Genomic DNA, 18,415 nt, shown 5'->3' on the forward strand with positions numbered 1-18,415 from the left:
TCGAGGCTTTGTTTTAGCGAGAATATCTGCCTTCCGTTCTTTCTCTCTCTTATGTAATATTTCAATCTCTTCCAGTCAAAAGTGCACTGAAAAGATGACTGCCCCAACAAGCGTGGATACACCTGAACAGGAGAATGAAAACACAAATTCAGGTTAGTCCTTCTTTTACTTTAAGGCAATGTTCACAAAACATTTTCCAAAATAACATAACAATTTAAGGAATATTGACAAGCGGTACAGCATTTTCAGTACAGCCCTGCTAGGTACAAACAGCTGAAAATATAAATACAAAACATTCAATGACATTAAAAAAATGAAGGAATCCAATCAATAAAACATGGCATTCACATAATACGACAAACAAACCATTTCTTGTAATGCAATAATATGCATAAAATATCAGTTTTATGCTTCTGCACAATAGAAACTGCCTTCCACTCGTGCTACACAAATAACGTAGCCACAATATCGCAGTGTTGGTGAGCTAGGTGTGCAAGATTTATGTTTTACAATACTGCAAACCCAAAGTGAATGACTACATTTTCCGGCTAGATAAGTGTTGCTTCTAAAAGCTAGCTCCGCGTACAAGAAACAAACAAATAGTATCGAGAAAGAGATTTAAGAGGCAACCGGTGTCATATGCAAACGAGTAGCTGTCGAGTAGCGCGTGGTAACATAGACAAAACATGAGATTGTTCAATGAAACGAAAGGTCGCTGATCAAAAGGTTGCTTCCTGTCAACTGCACATGCTATTTGTCATTTTCACTTCTACTCGACTGTATTATAAACTCCAATTTCAGACTTTATTTGAAACTTTCCACACGAGTCGTGTGTTCACGTGAGCCGTCATTTTCGATCCGAGCAACACGCACGCAACAACGTTACTTTCCCGTCAGTATTACGGAGATCCTTTCAATTTTAAGGCTATTTTGGGGAGTTTGTCGCCAGTTTGTCGATAGCCGCAAGACCCACGGCGCCTGCCCTGAGAGAACTTCCAGAATGAGCCGTTCTCTCCCGACTTGCCGTCTGTCTGCTTTTACTAAACTGGACATACGACTGCAAATCAGCGGCGGAAGCGGCTTTGCAGAATGCGTCCTCTCCGGCGCGGTAACACGTCTCTCTACCCGAATAGACAAAAGCGCCGTGAGGTAAATGCGAATCCGATTGCAAGAGGAGGTGGCACGGCCGACGGTAAAGCTCGGCGTCCTGTGAAAATCCATCGGGGCAAAGGTGGGATTTACCGGCAGATAAGGCAGCGCCGAGCGATTCTGGAAAGACCCGGTCGCTCGGAGGGAGGCTCAAAGCCACTTCGGAGCGACTTAGCCACGGCAAAGCCATAGCGCTACCGCCGTCTTGAACCTCCGATGCGGACGCGGCTTCGTTCTTTTTACAATACGTTAAGGGATCTCTTTCGGCCGGAGAACGGGATAAGTCGCCGCCTCTGCCCTCTCTGTACGAAGCCGGCATCTTCGACGGAAGACTTTCCGTGTCCAGAGACCTGCTCCTCTTGTCTAGGGACAGCGGATTGGACGTGGACTGGCTAAATCTGGCCAGGCCGAGGTGCCGCGGCAGACTAGCGATGGCCCAGGCGTTACTGATCAGACTCTGCTCATAAAAGTCCAACATCTGATAGTCACATTCGGCAAACGCGTCTTTCTGGAGGTAGCTGTCTTCAAATTCCTGATAGGGTGACGAGATGTCCTCCTCCAGCTCCATGTGAATCTGATCGTCGTATTCTCCCTCGTTATGCAGGTCCACCACGTCAAAAGTGACGATGGCGGGTAAGTCCTCCATGTTTGGGGTGAAGTCGGCGTTGGTCTCCGAGACGTTGTCGTCGGCGCCGTGCAAGCTCCTCAGCATCTGAGAGCTTTTCTCGTAGTTTACGAGAGCTTGGGAAAAGCACACGGTTTGGCCGTCATCCAAACAAGCCTTACGATCCAGAGACGGAGAATTTCCCAACGCTAACGCGACTTCCCGATTTTGCGCTTTGGGATTGGCCAGCGTTTCAAAATCCGGGTCAGATTTGCATGAGTTCTCGCAGTCGACACTTGGAGTACTTGAGGAAGTGAGCCCATTTCCCCTTTCGTCAACTTGTTTTGCCTCAAATTTCTTGCCGAGCGCCGCCTGCGCTTTTGAACTCCAGTCCGTGTGTGACGGCGCTACTGTATTTTGCGTCAACTTGAAAGACTTGCATGCCTTTCGCGACTCGACAAAGTCCTCCGCTTTGTACTTAGACTCGGAGAAGGTGGAATTCATCCCGTCTAGTCGCTCGTTCTGTTTGGAATTCGCCGGCCCGGGTTTGCATTCATTGTGCGGACTGACCAGACTCTCGTCGGTGGCAAAGAGTTCGTAGAGGGCATCCCCGCTGTAGCTGTCCCTGGGTAATCTGTTAGCCTGTCGCAGTTGCTCGGTTCTCTCGTGTCCTTCATCCTGGCCCGGGGTGCTTGAATCGTAGTAGCCCTCGTCACTATTAGGAACCGATCCTTGATGCTCACTTTGAGGCGTCAGCAAATCTGTCGGGGCGTTCACGCTGGTGCTCAAAGCCACGTGGGCTTGGTTGTAAGGACAGTTGAGGTCCTCAGGTGGATTGTTTCCCCAGAAATCACCAAGATACTGTTCGCCTAAATCTTCAGGCGAAGCCATTTCTTCCCCGCCTCCCTGATAAGTGAGAAAGCAGGAGGCCCGTTTTCCTCCATTTCGGCTCCGTTCTCCCGAAACGGTAGTATCGCTGATGCTGTCGTCCTCCTGATCTGCAGTTATATCCCCGCAGCCAGTGAGCGAATCAAAGCTCTTTAGCGAGGCCACCTCTCCGTAAATCATGTTCAGTTGATCGGACGAGCCCACGGGCGTTTCAGACTTGAGCGTGGGATCCGGTGCCGTCTCGAGTAACAGACAGGGCTCGCTGCGTCCTCGAGCGCTCTCCTTGTATTGACTGGCAACCTGTGTCGTCAAAGTCAATTTGTCTGTTTGAGAAACAAGTAACTGATCCTCCAGTTGGCTCTTTGGGCATTCGTCTTCCGAGCTCTTCTCGAAAGTCGCCGCTTGGGCGTCTGCGTCGTGACATTCCCGTGCCGGCGAACTATCGCGCACCGTATTTGCAAAATCAGGCACATCTGGTTCAGATTCTAGGCAATGTGTGACGTACTGGTCGGGACTGTCCGGGACCAGGACGGGAGGCACCTGGCTGTGGCTGTGACGAGAGGACATTGCGATCATTTCCGTTTTATCCGAAGCATCGTTTCTGTGGTTTTTCTGATGTTTAAAACTATTGAAAAAACTTTTGAAGCCTCGCTTTTGCCTGGTGAGGGATTGGAATTTCTGTTCAGTGGGGGGACTGCCTTCGTTAGCGTTCGGGTTTTCCGTGCAGTCGGCCTGGTTGCGATACTGGAAATCTGTAGTCGAGGACGATCCACTTCTCGGGCTGTCGTCGCGACAGATTTGGCTCAAGCCATCGTGAGTTTTGCTTTTGTAGATTCCTTTCTTAGAAGCCCACTTGCTCTGGTTTTTACCCCTCCCTCCAAAAAAGCTGGGTAAGAGACACATGCTTTTGCGGACACCAAAAAATGTCAGCGCAGTTCTTAATTTCCCGGATTTCTGAGCTCTCACGGTGACACTTGTTTTATCTGGAAGATGTTCCTCCGTCATCCCACTTTTGGAAAGGGATCCCGAAATGGTTTCCAAGTCCCCCGTATCACTTGGGAGCTTGTCAAACTCGCGAGGAGACGCCATTGCTATCTTGTTTATAAAAGCATGACTTTATTTAAAGATGCTTCAGTTGAATGTCCACGGCAGGATTGTGGTTCACTGTTATTGTTTCCTTATCCATCCAGGAACCCTGCATTGAAAAGTGTCAAATGTGAAAAGTTAACAATAATTTCCATTGCATTGTTCTTAACATGAAATAATTCTTCACAAACCATTAACTGACATCTAGGTGCATTATACATGATATGATAATGGTCAGTGTCTGCTTTGACCTGCACAAATCTACTACTGGTGAAAAACAACAGTATCATTGTGTTATAACCGTTATTATCATTAGTGAAGCAACATCGAATAGTGTATGTACGTGTATTACAGCGCTAATGGAATGGAAAGACAAAATAAGCCAATATTAAAATGATAACAATACCGCAACAGTTTAGAACGATATCTGATTGTCGCAGCTAACATATGCAGACTCTTCTTTTTTAATTATTACTATTATTAATGGGTCAAGTATTAAATAAGCACTTACCAGATGAAGCTAAATGCACTCATCGCGGAATTTAACGAACGATCTGTGGAATCGCAAATTATATTTGCGTTTCCACGCAGATTGGAAGCAGACGCTCTGATTTGTTTTGGGCTAACGCTACCTTTTGCTAGCTAGCGCTCTGTCACTGTCGTATAATTTCCACTCTTTGTGGCTACACAATGGCTCAGGCAAGTGTGGAAAATCCACCGTATCAGGACAAAAATAGTGTGCAAATAAGCAGGGGTGTTGTTGTGATCGATCAGGCAATTGCGTGGCGATTTGACCATTTACGCAAATGTAAACGCTCTTAGGCTGTCCGCTCAGTCCCTTCGGCGCATGTTAGTGACGCAACACGTGTGCCACTGTTGGAATACAGTATTGCTTGTGGGATAATATTAAAGTGCATTATGTGATCTGCTAAATAATGTATGCGAGGTCATTTGTATTACAGTAGGCCTCCTTTTTTATTTTTTCCCTTGTTTACATCTTGGACTTTAATGGCCAGTATCATTATTATTTTTTGCTGTTGTTTTTGTCTTGTATGTTTGTGATTTTCTATATAAATAAATAAAAATAAACTTGCAGGGGTCATGCTTTTTTTGTAACCCTGTACCAACTACCAATTTCATTTTGTAATGATTTACAAAAAAAATACTTTTACAAATTTTACTTTTAATGTGAGCTTATTTTTGTACACATTCATATAAATGAGTTAAGTAGAACTTGAAATACAGAAACGTTAGGGTTCAAGACATAGGTAAAAGTAGAAGACGTACTGATTCATTTCCTTTGCTAGAATAAAAGCAAAATTAAAAGTGCATTTGTATTTTTGTTGATGTTTCCTGGCTTTAATTTTTCCATCTGGCTGCTGTCCCAGTTTTGTTTCACTTCTCCAAGATCTCCATCACTCAAACTGAGATGAACTTTGGTCATTCCACAGTGCACGACACAAATTCCCCAGCATATGACATGTTTTATTCATAAAATATCCTTATTCTTTCACAAATATGCTACATTTCTGACAATTGAGAACTCATTGAACAGATTTACTGCTATTTTTCCAGTGCAAGTTCAAGACGATGAAGTCTTCCATATTATTTTCCAATAATATCAATCCAAGCAAACGTCTTGGGTTATTTCATTACGACTGTTCAACCTTCGTTTTGGATTGTCTCACATCTGTCCACTCCATCTTGGTGTTTTGTAGTGCCTGCGTCTTCTTCTCGTCCACCAGAACATAATCCACACGCTCGTCGTCGGAAAGAAGAGGCTTCTGCGGAGACACGAGGAAGGTAAGGGGAAGGTCGTCATCCCTGATCAATCGCGTATCTTTGTTTGTCTCATATGTTAACCTTCTGTACAGGAGAAGGAGAAGCTGAATTAAAATCCAGTGACAAGTAGTCAAGGTTTGACTTTCTGACCCAATGTTGAACGGCCCCGTCGACGTTGAGACAAAATTGCTGCCTTGCTTCCTGCGGTCAAAGAAACAGGTAAGGAGTCATCAACAATATTACAAATGAATCAATCGAATGTCAAAAACAAGTAAAAACATTTCTATTGCATTTTACACACGAGATGTGAAATTCATTTGGTTGACAGTTTACCGTGGTGGGGCTGTTTGCGTGGTCATCTCCTGAGTTGACTTTATTTCCTAGACTTCCTTCGTGAGGTACACCCTTTCCTGGAAAACTGAAACGACAGGAAAATCAAATAGTATTGACCTGCTTAGCTGCCATTGACAGCAATAGAGAGAGTTGTTGTTGTTGTTGGGGTTTTTCCAAAGAAAATCGGCATTGAAAAGATCATCCTAACTGAAAAATAGTGATGGGAAAACACATTTTCAGCTTTGGAGTCTGTTATGCCAACTCCAATGGCTAGATCTGGATTTTTCCAAGCTCCATTGAATCTCACCGCGAAGGATGATGAGCGGGACATTCCGTGATTGTAGAGAGGCCTCTTAAGTCAAGAGGTGGAGGTCGAGCTGTCAACCCACAGAGGACAAACACATGACTTTGACGTGGCCCAAGACACAAACAAAGCCAATGTGCATTGTGTGTGTATGTTTATTTTTTATTTTTTTAAAACTCACCTCTCCTCAAGCAAGGTTTGAGATGGCGGTGTATCGGGGGAGGTCGAAATTCTCCCGCTTGGCACGGGGCGCCGGGAATCTTAGCGGCCTTGGCTTCGCCCTTGGAATCGGGCACGCTGATGGGACTCATGGGAATGTAACCGTCGCCTTCGGATCGCGAAAGCATGGGGATGTAGGTGTCGTCTTCCCGGAGTTGAGCCCGTGCCGTGTATACACGGGACTGCTGGAAGACACAGATCGCAAGGAAATCAATGGCAATCAAACTGACTTCTTCCATACTTCAATACACGACAAGCCCCGAAGACAATGACCCATTCTTGAGAGTCCTCTGAAGACCGGGCAGACCTGATGTCAGAAGTTCTGGGCATGAGCGTGTGTCTTTCGTGGCATGATTGTCTCACCGAATGAAAAGTCTGTCTTCTGTACCCTGTTGATCTGCTGTCAGCATCACCTAAAAAACATGGAAACATTGCTCGCTTTAAAGACCTTTTCCCATCTGGTTAAATTAGCATCCTACCAAGATGACCTTTTCCCTACCCAAGCCCACCTATTGTAAAACGGTCCAAGCCGGACAAGGACGTTCTCCGGGAAAGCAAAGCGGGATGTTTGGGCAAGTGGCGCGCACTCATCGCCCTCGGCCTGCCAAGGCCTTCGTCCGACAGATGGTCGGGCTTAGGTGGCAGCGGAGGAGGCGTTCGGCGCTCGTCGGCGGCGGCCTCGGATGACGCACGAGAATACGGTCCGTCGAACTGGAAGACGCTCGTGGCGCAGAGACCAAGCGGAGAGGAAGAGGGGGGTGCCGCCGAGGATGCGCAAGGAGCGCTGAGAGGAGGATTGGCCGATCTCCCATGGGCCAATGGCGGCGGGCTGAGGCGGAACGGACAAATGCAGTGAAGTGACGAGGAGTCGCCTCGGAGAGGCGAGGGCGCCGTGTCCTTAAACGCATCTTCTGTCGACAAGTGCTTCAAAGAGGTGTCCGAGTTTGAAAGGCTGCTACGCCTGCAGATGCCAGGAGGTCAAAAATCAATGAAAAAATGCTAAAAGTTAGGATTGGTTCTTTTTAAAGTGAGAGATTGGACATGCCTACAAATGCTTTCTGTCCCCGTCTCACACTGCGAAAGGAAGAGGTAATCTGGCGGTTGAGCGGAATCTGGATTGGACGCCCGGTCAGAGCTGTCGCTCGAGGCCCGAAGAGACGTTGGAGTGTCGGGAAATCCTTCTTCTGAACTGCCTAAAAGCAACAACAAAAAATCTATTGGAGAATTTATGAAGATAAAATGCAAGGACAAACATTGAAAAAAATCTACAAAAATAAGCAACCTCTACTTTCCGTTTATTTAGTCAAGTTAGACCTCTGAAAATTCAAGGACTCTTCTTCAGAAAAAAATTCCCATATTCAATTTTCAACTCAAATTGATGCACAATCTTTCTCCGGCATAAAAGTGGTATTAACTTTGAAATAATAACTGCCATTGACAGCGGCCCTGCATGTCAAAATGAATTGGATACGTATCGCTGTCAGTGGCATTGAAACCTGACCGTTAACGGGTCAGTTTAAGATCAATTTTCTTCTTTTTACGACTAGCGAAACACACCGTCGCATTCGTTCACCCTCTCCCCGTCAAATCCGATCGCTTTTGCGTGACAAAGCGTTACCCGCATCCTCCCGATGGGCAAAATGGCAAATGTGGCTGATGCTCGTGACCCAGCCGTTCATCTCCTCTCGGGTTTTGGCCACCAGGTAGAACATCCGAGCGGAGGTCTTCACCACAAACGGGTGCTTCTCGTGGAAGTCTCGCTTTATGGCCAGCTGCCCGTTGAGCATTTCTACCTGGCATTCCGTCAGGTCAATGGCGCGGATTGGCTTTTTGGACTTTTTGCTTTGGTAGTACTCCAGCACGTCGGGGTTACCGCTCATGCGGCCTCTCCGCAAGACAAACCAACGTTTTCTCCATGCCTGTGTGAAAAAAAAGAATGAAGTAGGCCCATTTAGGACATTTGAAATGAATGACGTCCAATTCATTTAAACTGAAGCCTTTACAGTTCGAATGACTTGGAGGTCCGTGGCTGTTATGGTCGCTGAGCTGAACTTGTTGCTTCCCAGTAAAGAAGAGGAACTTTACTGTATTCCGAAAAAAAACAAAGTCATTCTGTTTTTGTAATATTTAGGTTGTATTCAACTTTGAAGACTGCACGGCACGAACTTATTTTCACACTTGGTTTTGTGGTTTTCAGCAACTTTTTGGGGCTATGACTGTTATCTACGCCTGCACGTCGCTTGCTACCAGGAAGTGGTAAGACATAACAATTACTGAAAACACCACCCAACTTATGGGAAAATAATACAAATCTTGGTCAGATCCTGACGATTTTCGATGCTTTAAATAGCATTCCCCCCCCCCCATTTGATTCAGCTATTACCTTCAAAAAGGCCAGATAACATCCAAGCAAAACCTACTACTATAGTCGGAATTTTTTTTTTTAGAGAAAAACAACTGAATCGGATAGATTTAAAATTGCCAATGGACCAGTTTACGGAAATTGAAACCCACAGCCCTGACTGACCTCCATATCATTTCCCTATGCCAAATGAATTTGACCGAGATATCAACAGATATTTCCATGCTGGTGCGAATATTTGAATAATGCCACGCAGCAGCTGTCAACACGCGTTCAACGCTTGATCAGACGCCAGCAGAACTTGAGAAAAGTTTCTCTTTCTCGCCTTCAACTTCCACGGACCTCCACCCGCACTTGTTTTGACCAATTTCCCTCCTCCTCGCGCAGAGGAAGTGCAAGCAGCCCATCATAATGTGGGACTATTTCTGTTTGCTCCTCATGACCGAGGTCTGGCCGAGCTGACGCGACTTCCCATGTTTCACAATACATGCGCTAAGCCCAACATCATATGACCCCCGACGACTGCACGCCGATCGGGCTATTATTTACGATGGTGTTTGTTGCACAACTTGTTTTCCATGATTGATCGCTCGCCTACCTACGCGGATGGTCAACAATAACAGCAAGAATGAGAGAAGGACTCCAAAGGAGGCCAAATGGCAGCTACGATTATTGAAAGGCGAACATGCGCACGTACGTGAAGCTACAAAAAAACAACAACAAAAAACAAGCACTACACACTGTAGCCCAACGCTTCATAGCCCAGTGGGGCATTTCTCCTGTCAGGCTACTGCAGTGCTACGAGACAAAAACAAGTGTCCGGCGTGGGCTGGTACTCACAAATCTCTTGAGTTTCTTCTCTGGGGGGGATTTAATGAGCCAGCCAGTGCAAACGACATCCCCGGCACTCATCTTGACTGCAGAGTGTCCGTCCTTTCTGCAAGTGCCGCCGCCACCACTGCCGTCGCTGCTGTTCTTGTTCTTGCTGTGAAACTGAGAGCAATGCAAAGCATATCCTGTGTTCTGGTATTCAGCCCAGCCACTCCAAAAAGGAGGAAGTCAAGAAATTGATTTTACTGAGAGGGAATGGTGAAGCAAAATAATCAGAAAGAATGAAGCTTTTCAAAGGCAGACAAAACAGAAAATGATTCAGAAGAGGAACGGGGTAAAGGTTGACTTGTGCTGATCAGAGATTAAACTCTGCGTTTTGTTGCCAAGCCCAAGTGTCAAGGTTGGACGGCTTGTTAGCAAGTGAAAACGAGGCAAGGAGCGACGCAATTTGAAAAACAAGGAAACAGGACCAGGAACCAAACCAAAAATTCAGGATGAACTTAAGAAAAAGACAATCTTGAATTAAATGTAGGAAAAAGACACTTGAATGAAATGCTTAGCGCATGCATTACAGAGTATCTAATCCTCAATTAGTGTGGAAGGGTCCAATTCATTTAAACTGGTTGGACTGGCTGGGATTGCCCGTCTTCCAGTGCCGTTGACAGTGGGAGATGACCAATCCATTTTGAATGGGAGAACTGTCAGCAATATTTTTTTCCTAGCCTCTCCCACAGGTTCGATCATATATTATGTGAACATGATATACAGTTTTTATATTTTAGTGTGAATATAGTAGCGGCACAAATTGGCTGCCTCACTTCTGTCAGACTGCCCCACGTCATTTGTGGCTGCTATATATCACCATCTGGTGTGGGAATGAATAATACAATCTTTAAATGTCCTGAAATGACCTACATAATGCCAATAAATTGCTATTATCGTATGGGCACGTGTGTTCGTGTGTAATATTACACCCAAAAGTCTAAAGAACTCTTACACAATGACAATTTTTGTATTCGAACCACGAAGATAACGCAATGAGTTAACTCCCATTTGTAACGGTAATTTACCGACCGCTCAAATATGGCTGCCGTTACACGCATTCACGGAAGTGCAACGCGGGGGAGGCGCTCATTCAAAGAAACCACTCCCACATTGGTTGAGAATGGAGGTTGGAGTTGCCGTCGCCCTATCAAAACTCGCAATACTAGTGACGTGAAACAAAGATTTTTCAAAAAAAGAGGATTCCTTTTTCTTTGACGCTCTTGTTCCCGAATTAAAATTAAATTACTCACTTGCCCGTTCTTTTTTTAAATATAAATTAATGTGTAAGTGAATAAAAGATAGTATCGACGCATTTCAGACTTTATAGTCCTTAGAGTCCTTCCCAACAGTGTTACTCTTTGAGCGCGTAAGATCTTCAACATTACCCACAATTCCTTTGCTACGTATGACCTGTCTCTGGCCTTGTGCAGTGCTTCAGGTAGCAGGACGGTGTGCAGACGGCGTGTGGGTTCAGCTAACCAAGTATTCCTAGTGCACCAGCTGACCGGCCGCCGAGTAAAGTAACGTTTGTTAAGGCTGGTATTGCCACAATGCTCAAATGTAGAATCGTGTGGAGAAAACTTGCTCCTCTTGCCAGAGCCTCCTCAACATTATGTCGGCAGAATGTGAGAAGAACAGGTAAGCAAACACATGACAGTTTGCCTTACGATCATTAACTGGACGTACCAGCTAATTAACGGTACGTGTTATTGTTTTTCCTCCCCGGGCAATACTTAAAGCGACTTTAGGAACAATCGTGACCTTCATTTCACCGTTATATAGCGAACTGTCATATTGCCTGAAGTCAATTGTAATGTAATAGTTTGAGCCCCGGCGTGCGCCTGATTGAAAATATTACGATTGCGTAATTATTTTATTACCACATGTATATCAAATTGTGGGCGGACCCCGTTTGATCATTTTTTTAACCTACATTATCATTTTTGTATAAACACTTAATTTTAGCCGCACGGTATAACCTGTCCATAAATTCTAGAATTTGGGGAAAACGATGATGTTTCATTGCTATTGATTGTCAACACATCCCAGTCTAAATGAATACGACATTAATGGACGTAACAATTAGCAGACACACTTTATGCATCGATATTCTTGTGCGTTGGCGTTTTGAATATGTCACAGCCAGATGAAGCATTGCACTGCTATTTTTTTCCAGGTTTGCACAATGGCAGAATACCTGCTCGTGTACCTGTAGCTCACCTGGCAACCGGGCCTGCAGGGGGCGGCAGGGAAAACCAGCTCTACGTCCTTCTGGTTGGGGCGACCTTTCTTGGTGGAGCCGTTTATGTGAGTCAACTCATTTGTTCTGTGGATATAAAAATAACGGGGTAAGAGTGTCATATTCATTGTGTAAAGCATGTTTTGACTTTCTATTCTGACCCAGTCAGTAAAATGCCTTAATAGACAACGGCATCACCAAATGTATCGCGCAATATAAGTGAACAACGTTGTTTTTGGTTTTTTCCAGGCGTACAGAACTGTTAGTGGAGATCAGCAAAGATATCAGGACCGAATTGAAGAAATTGCATCTCGACCACATCAAAGCGCCAAAGAAGCAACCGCTAACGTCCCCATAGAAACTACTGGTTGATTTGGTTTTATCGCTTTACTTATTTATTACTGTTGTAGCCCACCTCGTGTCTAATCGTTGATTCATGCTTTCTATTTTTGTAGCTGCGGCAGCCCTTGAGACAGAAGGTGAGTGATTATAAACTGAGCAAAACTTGCTACAGGAACACCTCTCTGATATTGTCATTTAAAAATTAAACCATGTCTTTGGAAACATCTATTATTTGATAGATGTAATAGTTATCACAGAGTACAAAGCGGATGATAATTGAGTCACCAAGTCCACCGTATTTGTTTTTGACTCAGCTGTTCCCGCGCCCGAACCCGAACCCGAACCCGGAGTCGCACCTTCGCCAGAAGAGCCGAGCCCTCCCGTGCCCGATGCTGAGACGGCAGCCTCAAGCGAGACAACTGAACCTCTACAAGGTGATTTGCAGACTTTATTTTAATTATGTGTCTCAGGGTAATCGGGGTAATTTTGTTTAGCTAACGGTCACATCAGTCATGAATTAATACATTAACTTAAATAGCCTTTTTCAAGTAAAATGTGACACCAACTGGCCAATTTATGTAATACAATTTGACTAATGTACTCCAACCAAAAAAATGTATACAAGGTTATATTGATTGTAGGTAGTTTTTAGATGCTTTTTTAAATATAAACATTAAAATGTCAAAATCTTGCTTTGAAAATTACCTGCAGTTAGAAAATGTGATCATTTTCATTCTTGTTTTTATTATTTATAAATTATATTTCAATATCCAATATCTACTGCACATATGTTAAAATTTCCATATTTCATAGATATTTTATATGTGAGCCCCCAGAATGCTTTATGCAATCATCCAAAGTTCACTGCATGACTTGGTATTTCTGTTGCATGACTTTTATATTGTTTTTTTTGTCATGTTTTCTCTTTATACTGACCTTTTAGGTTGTTTAACCTTGTGGTTTTATGTATTATGTTGTTGTAACATACTAGATTAACCTTTCACAGATGCACTCTTTGCTTTTCTCCTCTTGGAAACTTTTTTTTTTGATGTGCGGATATCTTAAGTGTAACTTTTCCGTCAAACTTCATGAGATTGTTCCCACGTGTCTTTGAGCATAGTTGGAAGTTGCACTTCCAAGTGGACCACTCCTGCATTTTTCAACCTATCGGGCCTTTAAACCAAACTTTAATTGACCTCAAAATCAGCAGCATCCAGCTATGATTCATTGAACAATGCATGCTCAGCAGGTGAACAATGCACGAGTCCTCATGGTCTTCCCTATTAAAAAGTCGTCTTGGATTGTAAGTGTAATCTCTCGCTATGGATTGACCCCCACAGCGGATGAGCCCCTATTAGAAGCGGCACCAGAAGAAGCGCCTGCCGCGCCGCTAATCCAGGAGGGTAAGACGTGGAGAGGCCCGGAATTCAAAGAGATGCACAAATACGTGGAATCCTAATGACGGGCTAATAACAAATGTTACCACTACACTCCCAGAACCCTCCCCTCCGTCCGAGCCCACAGTCGAACAAACCGAGCCGGTGGTCCCGCCACCTGTCGCGGAGAGTGGTAAGCGCTCTTGCCGAATTTTTTGACATTTGATTTTTGGCCAAACTTCTCCTGTCGCTGCGGCTACGCGAACAGAACCCACGCTAGCCGAAAGCCCCGATCCGGATGCGACTGAGCCGGCGGTCGAAGTCGTGGCCGAGAGCGGTAAGACTTGATTCCAGCGCCGCTTGGAATGGGGACGGTCGATTGGTCGCCGGTCTTTTGGTCGCCGGTCTTTTGGTCGCCGGTCTTTTGGTCGCCGGTCTTTTGGTCGCCGGTCTTTTGGTCGCCGGTCTTTTGGTCGCCCCGACTGCGACAACGGGCGACAAAAAACAAAAGTCCGGGAAATTTGGAGCTTTTCTTTAGCCTAATAATTACTAGGGCATTAAATATGACTAAATAGTAATTTGCAGTTTGTATTTGGGGAATTTGAGCAACGATTTAAATGGTCATTATCACTTACCTTCCGGGCGACCAATAGACCGGCGACCAATCGACCGTGTACCGCTTGGAACGGGGACGGTCGCCGAGTTCGTTCCGTCCGTTTGCGCTAACAGTAACTTTTTAGTCCCCAGGTTCATTTCTCCTCGGCTCGTCAATAGTCGCTCATCACCGATTCGTGCTGATATTTTCTGTCTGTCTCCCGTGCAAGGTGCAGGACTGGAATCTACGCTGCCCTCGCTCCCGTCTCACGTGCCCTACCTCCTGATTGGCGGGGGGACCGCTTCCTTCGCCGCCGCCCGCTCTATCCGAGCCAGAGACCCCGGCGCACGCGTGAGTTTGCTCTCGGCCCGGCGGAAGTCCTATAACCCGTGTCCACAATTCAGCGCGTATTCTTTCCAAACAGGTTTTGATTGTGACGGAAGAGCCGGACCTCCCGTACATGAGACCGCCCTTGTCCAAAGAACTGTGGTTCTCCGACGACGACGCCGTGACGGACACGCTACGATTCAAGCAGTGGAATGGAAAAGAACGAAGGTACGTCCTAGATTGAAAAGTGAAAAATAGAGCATTTTGTCAATGAAATCACACAGCGATTGAAAGGTGACGGAAACTCTGCTTTTTTGACAGTATTTACTTCCAGCCGTCATCATTCTATATTCCTCCAGAGGAACTGAGTAATGCAGAAAATGGGGGAGTGGCTGTGCTTACTGGCAAAAAGGTTGGTTGTATATTTTTGTTGTTGTTGTTTTCATTTAAATAAAATTAGGTGTCAAAGTGGCGGCCCGGGGGCCAAATCTGGCCCGCCGCATCATTTTATGCGGCCCGACAAAGTAAATCATGAGTGCCGACTTTTTGTTTTAGGCTCAAATTCCAATGATTATAGGTGTATATTATATTTCCTAATTTTCCCCTTTTTAAATCAATAATTGCAATTTTTTAATCCCATTTTTTTCTTTTCGTGTTTTTAGTTCAAAAAGCATTTTGTAAAATCTAAAAAATAAATATATAAAAAGATTTTGTGTTTTCCATTTTAATATTGAACATGATAAAAAATATTTGATCCTTTTGAATTGAAAAACAAATTATTAAAAGACATTTTCCCCTACTAAGAAAAAAAAGCTCAAATAAACAGTTTTATATCTATTAAAAAAATTGAATATTTAGGGCTTTTGATCCATTTCTCTTAATCTGATTTTTTATATTTATATATATATATATATATATATATATATATATATATATATATATATATATATATATATATATATATATATATATATATATATATATATATATATATATATATATATATATATATATATATATATATATATATATATATATATATATATATATATATATATATATATATATATATATATATATATATATATATATATATAAAATATCAATATTAATATTATATCTAAAATGGTCCGGCCCACGTGAAATCGAGTTGACGTTAATGCGGCCCGCGAACCAACCCGAGTTGGACACCCTTGAATTAAAAGATGTGAATTCTTTCCAGGTGGTCCACATGGACGTGAGAGGAAACAAAGTCAAACTGGACGACGACGTAGAGGTTTCCTACGACAAGTGTTTGATTGCCACAGGTATGTCATACACAACACTTGAATCCCCCACGCGACCGTTCGCACCGCGTCATGGCTAATTCCGAGTTATCTCAGGCGGCGTTCCAAGAAATTTGCAAGTCATAGACCGAGCAGAAGAGGAGGTCAAGAAGAGGACAACTTTATTCCGTAAGGTCAGTATTTGCTCACCAGAGAAATCAACGCAAGACATACAACTAAGGCCGTTTTGTGCCTTTTCTGCTCTGACAGATCGATGACTTCCGATCCTTGGATAAAGTCTCCAGAAACATCAAGTCCATCACGGTCATTGGAGGCGGCTTCTTGGGCAGCGAGCTAGCCTGCGCCCTCGGCAGGAGATGTAAGAGGAGGAAAAGGGAAAATCCTTGCCAAGTTTTTTTTTGTCTTTTTCAATGCTTTCGAGGGACGTCATGACGTGCCCCGTTTCAGCTCAGGATTCCGGTCTGGAGGTGATTCAGATGTTCCCCGAGAAGGGCAACATGGGAAAAGTTCTGCCCGAGTATCTCAGCAACTGGACCACAGAAAAAGTCAAAACAGGTTTGCCATCCATTTGCTTTAGAACGCATGGAAATATACCCGCAGCCGTGCATTTTTTTTCTTCCTCGTTTTGATCTCCTAGAGGGCGTAAAAGTCATCTCGGAAGCTTTGGTCAAATCCGTCAGCTGCAAAGATGATCAGTTAGAAATCAAACTCAAGGACGGTCGATTGGTAAGTCCGACAGAATTCAGACAAGGTTTCGTAAAACAAAGGCCATACTCTGGCGCGCTTCTCGTCGTAGGTCAAAACGGATCACATCGTGGCGGCCGTCGGTCTGGAGCCCAACGTCGACCTCGCCAAGTCGGCCGGTCTGGAAGTAGACGTGGACTTTGGTGGCTATCGAGTCAATGCCGAGCTGCAGGCTCGCTCCAACATTTGGGTGGTAGGTTCACATTTGTAGAGCACGGACCTTTAAATCATCTTTAGTTTTTCTGAGAAATGAAGGGTAATGCTCTCGTCGCGGCTTTAGGCAGGCGACGCCGCGTGCTTCTACGACATAAGGCTGGGCCGCAGGCGAGTGGAGCATCACGACCACGCTGTCGTCAGCGGGAGACTGGCGGGGGAGAACATGACGGGAGCCAACAAACCTTACTGGCATCAGTCCATGTTCTGGTGCGTAGTAGTTGTAGTTGTCAAAAGTCGAGTTGGTTGGCCCCTCCAATGCAATTTTTTTTTCACATAACTGCGTCGACAGGAGCGACCTGGGTCCCGACGTAGGATACGAGGCCATCGGGATCGTGGATAGCAGTTTGCCCACCGTTGGGGTCTTTGCCAAAGCCACGGCCAAGGATACACCAAAAGCCGCCACGGAGGAGTCGGGTATGATCGGGAAAATCCATCTCACGTGGCCCCGCCTCTCATTTTGATGATCAGACAAACAATTTAAATGTTTTCTGTTACCTGGAACTGCGAAATGGCACCGCAGGAACCGGCATCCGCTCCGAGAGCGAAACGGAGGACGTGGCCTCCAGCACGGCGGCGACCTCCTCCCCCGTCCCCGCGCCGGCCGTCACGCAGAAAGACGACTACGGCAAAGGGGTCATCTTCTACCTACGAGACAAAGTGGTGGTGGGCATTATTCTGTGGAATGTCTTCAACCGAATGCCCATCGCAAGAAAGGTCAGCTGTCTTTTCCCCATAGCAAAGTCAGGTCAGGTTGGTGGATTTCTTATTTGCAACATCTATCATCACACGTAGATCATCAAGGACGGCGAGGAACACTCGGACCTCAACGAAGTGGCCAAGCTGTTTAACATCCACGAGGATTAGGACTTTTAAAGAAACGATTGGAAATCGAGCGACATTTCGTCCATTTGTAAATGTACATTTTGCGAATTATTTTCATAATACAGTCAAAATTTCAATTTGTTGGACATAATCCCGACTCCCACCCAATTGGAACCTCCCACTCCCCCTAAAATCCCGGTCAAAGTGTCATGGTCCCAAAACATGCCGTCACAGCGACTTGTTGGGAGAAAGAAAAGGCTAAAATAAAATCTATTTTTAAAAATTCCTCTTACTCTAATCTTTTTAGACGATAGTCATTGTGCTCTCCAGTTTAAGATTGAACAGGGCAGCCAGGTCTGTCATTTTTCAAAGCAAAAATGGAGCAGTTCCACTGAGCTGCCGCCTTCAACTGTAGGCCAACAATGCTTGGCCTACTTATGTTGTCTGGAGGTGAAAATGCTCAAAGAAGCGTGACCCAAAAAAATGGTCTTCTCCCTCCAGTCTCCAGTTATTAGTAATACTGTAATCCCTGTTTACTCATCGCACACATTTCTAAATTCTATTTGACAGTAAAGGATCCCAAGCCAAGTGAGGCAGACGTGCAGCCATAACGGGCTGTCTCTTCATGACTTATTCATTTTACACGATCAAGTGGATGAATTGCTGGATGGAGCGATGAACATGAGCTTCCACATTCGTACTTTCCTTTTTTTTTTGTGTGTGTGTGCGCTCATTTCAAAACGCAGCCAGTAGGCCGGAAACATTGGACATCTCCGAGATGGAAAATACGCATGTCCGCTGATATAAACAGAAATAGGAAGAGTCGTTTGGAGAGTCATTCAATTATTTAGTCACGTTACAACAA

The 18,415-nt window shown here is 44.7% G+C and overlaps 4 protein-coding genes across 13 annotated transcripts in view; 2 read left to right on the forward strand and 2 right to left on the reverse strand.

The window, feature by feature from the left end:
* The window catches only part of ophn1 (oligophrenin 1), an 83,503-nt gene extending 72,998 nt beyond the window's left edge, over nucleotides 1-10,505 (forward strand). For all 5 annotated transcript variants that reach the window (XR_013298149.1, XR_013298151.1, XR_013298150.1 and 2 more), the window contains exons 32-35: nucleotides 76-152; nucleotides 5,446-5,530; nucleotides 5,602-5,728; nucleotides 8,563-10,505. The gene's annotated coding sequence lies outside the window, so the exon portion shown is untranslated. The remainder of the gene's footprint in view (nucleotides 1-75; nucleotides 153-5,445; nucleotides 5,531-5,601; nucleotides 5,729-8,562) is intronic.
* Nucleotides 148-4,586, reverse strand: LOC144068309 (APC membrane recruitment protein 1-like). The gene is made up of 2 exons (XM_077592738.1): nucleotides 4,239-4,586; nucleotides 148-3,836 (listed from the first exon to the last, which is right to left on the reverse strand). Exon 2 carries the CDS (start codon nucleotides 3,728-3,730, stop codon nucleotides 926-928), a length of 2,805 nt encoding a protein of 934 aa, XP_077448864.1. The 5' UTR covers nucleotides 3,731-3,836; nucleotides 4,239-4,586; the 3' UTR covers nucleotides 148-925.
* gab3 (GRB2 associated binding protein 3) lies at nucleotides 5,192-10,652 on the reverse strand. 5 transcript variants are annotated; one of them, XM_077592754.1, is made up of 11 exons: nucleotides 10,556-10,652; nucleotides 9,568-9,720; nucleotides 7,984-8,284; nucleotides 7,411-7,558; nucleotides 6,875-7,326; nucleotides 6,639-6,778; nucleotides 6,328-6,550; nucleotides 6,150-6,219; nucleotides 5,843-5,927; nucleotides 5,591-5,710; nucleotides 5,192-5,511 (listed from the first exon to the last, which is right to left on the reverse strand). In XM_077592754.1, the coding sequence occupies exons 2-11, from the start codon at nucleotides 9,637-9,639 to the stop codon at nucleotides 5,380-5,382; spliced, it is 1,743 nt and encodes a 580-aa protein (XP_077448880.1). In that variant the 5' UTR covers nucleotides 9,640-9,720; nucleotides 10,556-10,652; the 3' UTR covers nucleotides 5,192-5,379. The 5 variants fall into 5 exon arrangements, with proteins under 5 accessions (XP_077448880.1, XP_077448881.1, XP_077448883.1 ...); XM_077592755.1 differs by having other exon boundaries at nucleotides 6,328-6,547; nucleotides 9,568-10,617; XM_077592757.1 differs by having other exon boundaries at nucleotides 6,328-6,547; nucleotides 6,729-6,778; nucleotides 9,568-10,616.
* aifm1 (apoptosis inducing factor mitochondrion associated 1) lies at nucleotides 5,645-17,836 on the forward strand. 2 transcript variants are annotated; one of them, XM_077592748.1, is made up of 23 exons: nucleotides 5,645-5,728; nucleotides 8,563-8,621; nucleotides 11,034-11,241; nucleotides 11,780-11,910; nucleotides 12,092-12,203; nucleotides 12,298-12,321; nucleotides 12,499-12,618; nucleotides 13,525-13,587; nucleotides 13,682-13,753; nucleotides 13,829-13,897; nucleotides 14,385-14,506; nucleotides 14,580-14,710; nucleotides 14,804-14,894; nucleotides 15,705-15,789; nucleotides 15,865-15,941; nucleotides 16,018-16,126; nucleotides 16,216-16,323; nucleotides 16,406-16,494; nucleotides 16,565-16,705; nucleotides 16,793-16,935; nucleotides 17,018-17,142; nucleotides 17,249-17,442; nucleotides 17,521-17,836. In XM_077592748.1, the coding sequence occupies exons 3-23, from the start codon at nucleotides 11,154-11,156 to the stop codon at nucleotides 17,590-17,592; spliced, it is 2,166 nt and encodes a 721-aa protein (XP_077448874.1). In that variant the 5' UTR covers nucleotides 5,645-5,728; nucleotides 8,563-8,621; nucleotides 11,034-11,153; the 3' UTR covers nucleotides 17,593-17,836. The 2 variants fall into 2 exon arrangements, with proteins under 2 accessions (XP_077448874.1, XP_077448875.1); XM_077592749.1 differs by lacking the exons at nucleotides 5,645-5,728; nucleotides 8,563-8,621; nucleotides 13,525-13,587; nucleotides 13,682-13,753; nucleotides 13,829-13,897 and having other exon boundaries at nucleotides 10,650-11,241.
* Nucleotides 17,837-18,415: the final 579 nt, after the last annotated feature.

The sequence above is a fragment of the Stigmatopora argus genome, chromosome 22 (genome assembly GCF_051989625.1).
Source record: "Stigmatopora argus isolate UIUO_Sarg chromosome 22, RoL_Sarg_1.0, whole genome shotgun sequence".
NCBI classification, from domain to species: Eukaryota; Metazoa; Chordata; class Actinopteri; order Syngnathiformes; family Syngnathidae; genus Stigmatopora; species Stigmatopora argus.

What these genes read in the sequence shown, in the direction of transcription:
- gab3 (XM_077592754.1), bottom strand. Translation starts at nt 9,639, where the DNA reads ATGAGTGCCGGGGATGTCGTTTGCACTGGCTGGCTCATTAAATCCCCC. An exon ending in CAAACCTTGCTTGAGGAGAG is followed by an intron (nt 6,220 to 6,327) that starts GTGAGTTTTAAA and finishes GTGGGTTGACAG; the next exon opens with CTCGACCTCCACCTCTTGAC. An exon ending in CTCCTTCTCCTGTACAGAAG is followed by an intron (nt 5,512 to 5,590) that starts GTTAACATATGA and finishes GTGTCTCCGCAG; the next exon opens with AAGCCTCTTCTTTCCGACGA.
- aifm1 (XM_077592748.1), top strand. Translation starts at nt 11,154, where the DNA reads ATGCTCAAATGTAGAATCGTGTGGAGAAAACTTGCTCCTCTTGCCAGA. An exon ending in AACTCAAGGACGGTCGATTG is followed by an intron (nt 16,495 to 16,564) that starts GTAAGTCCGACA and finishes TTCTCGTCGTAG; the next exon opens with GTCAAAACGGATCACATCGT. An exon ending in TGGCATCAGTCCATGTTCTG is followed by an intron (nt 16,936 to 17,017) that starts GTGCGTAGTAGT and finishes CTGCGTCGACAG; the next exon opens with GAGCGACCTGGGTCCCGACG.
- LOC144068309 (XM_077592738.1), bottom strand. Translation starts at nt 3,730, where the DNA reads ATGGCGTCTCCTCGCGAGTTTGACAAGCTCCCAAGTGATACGGGGGAC.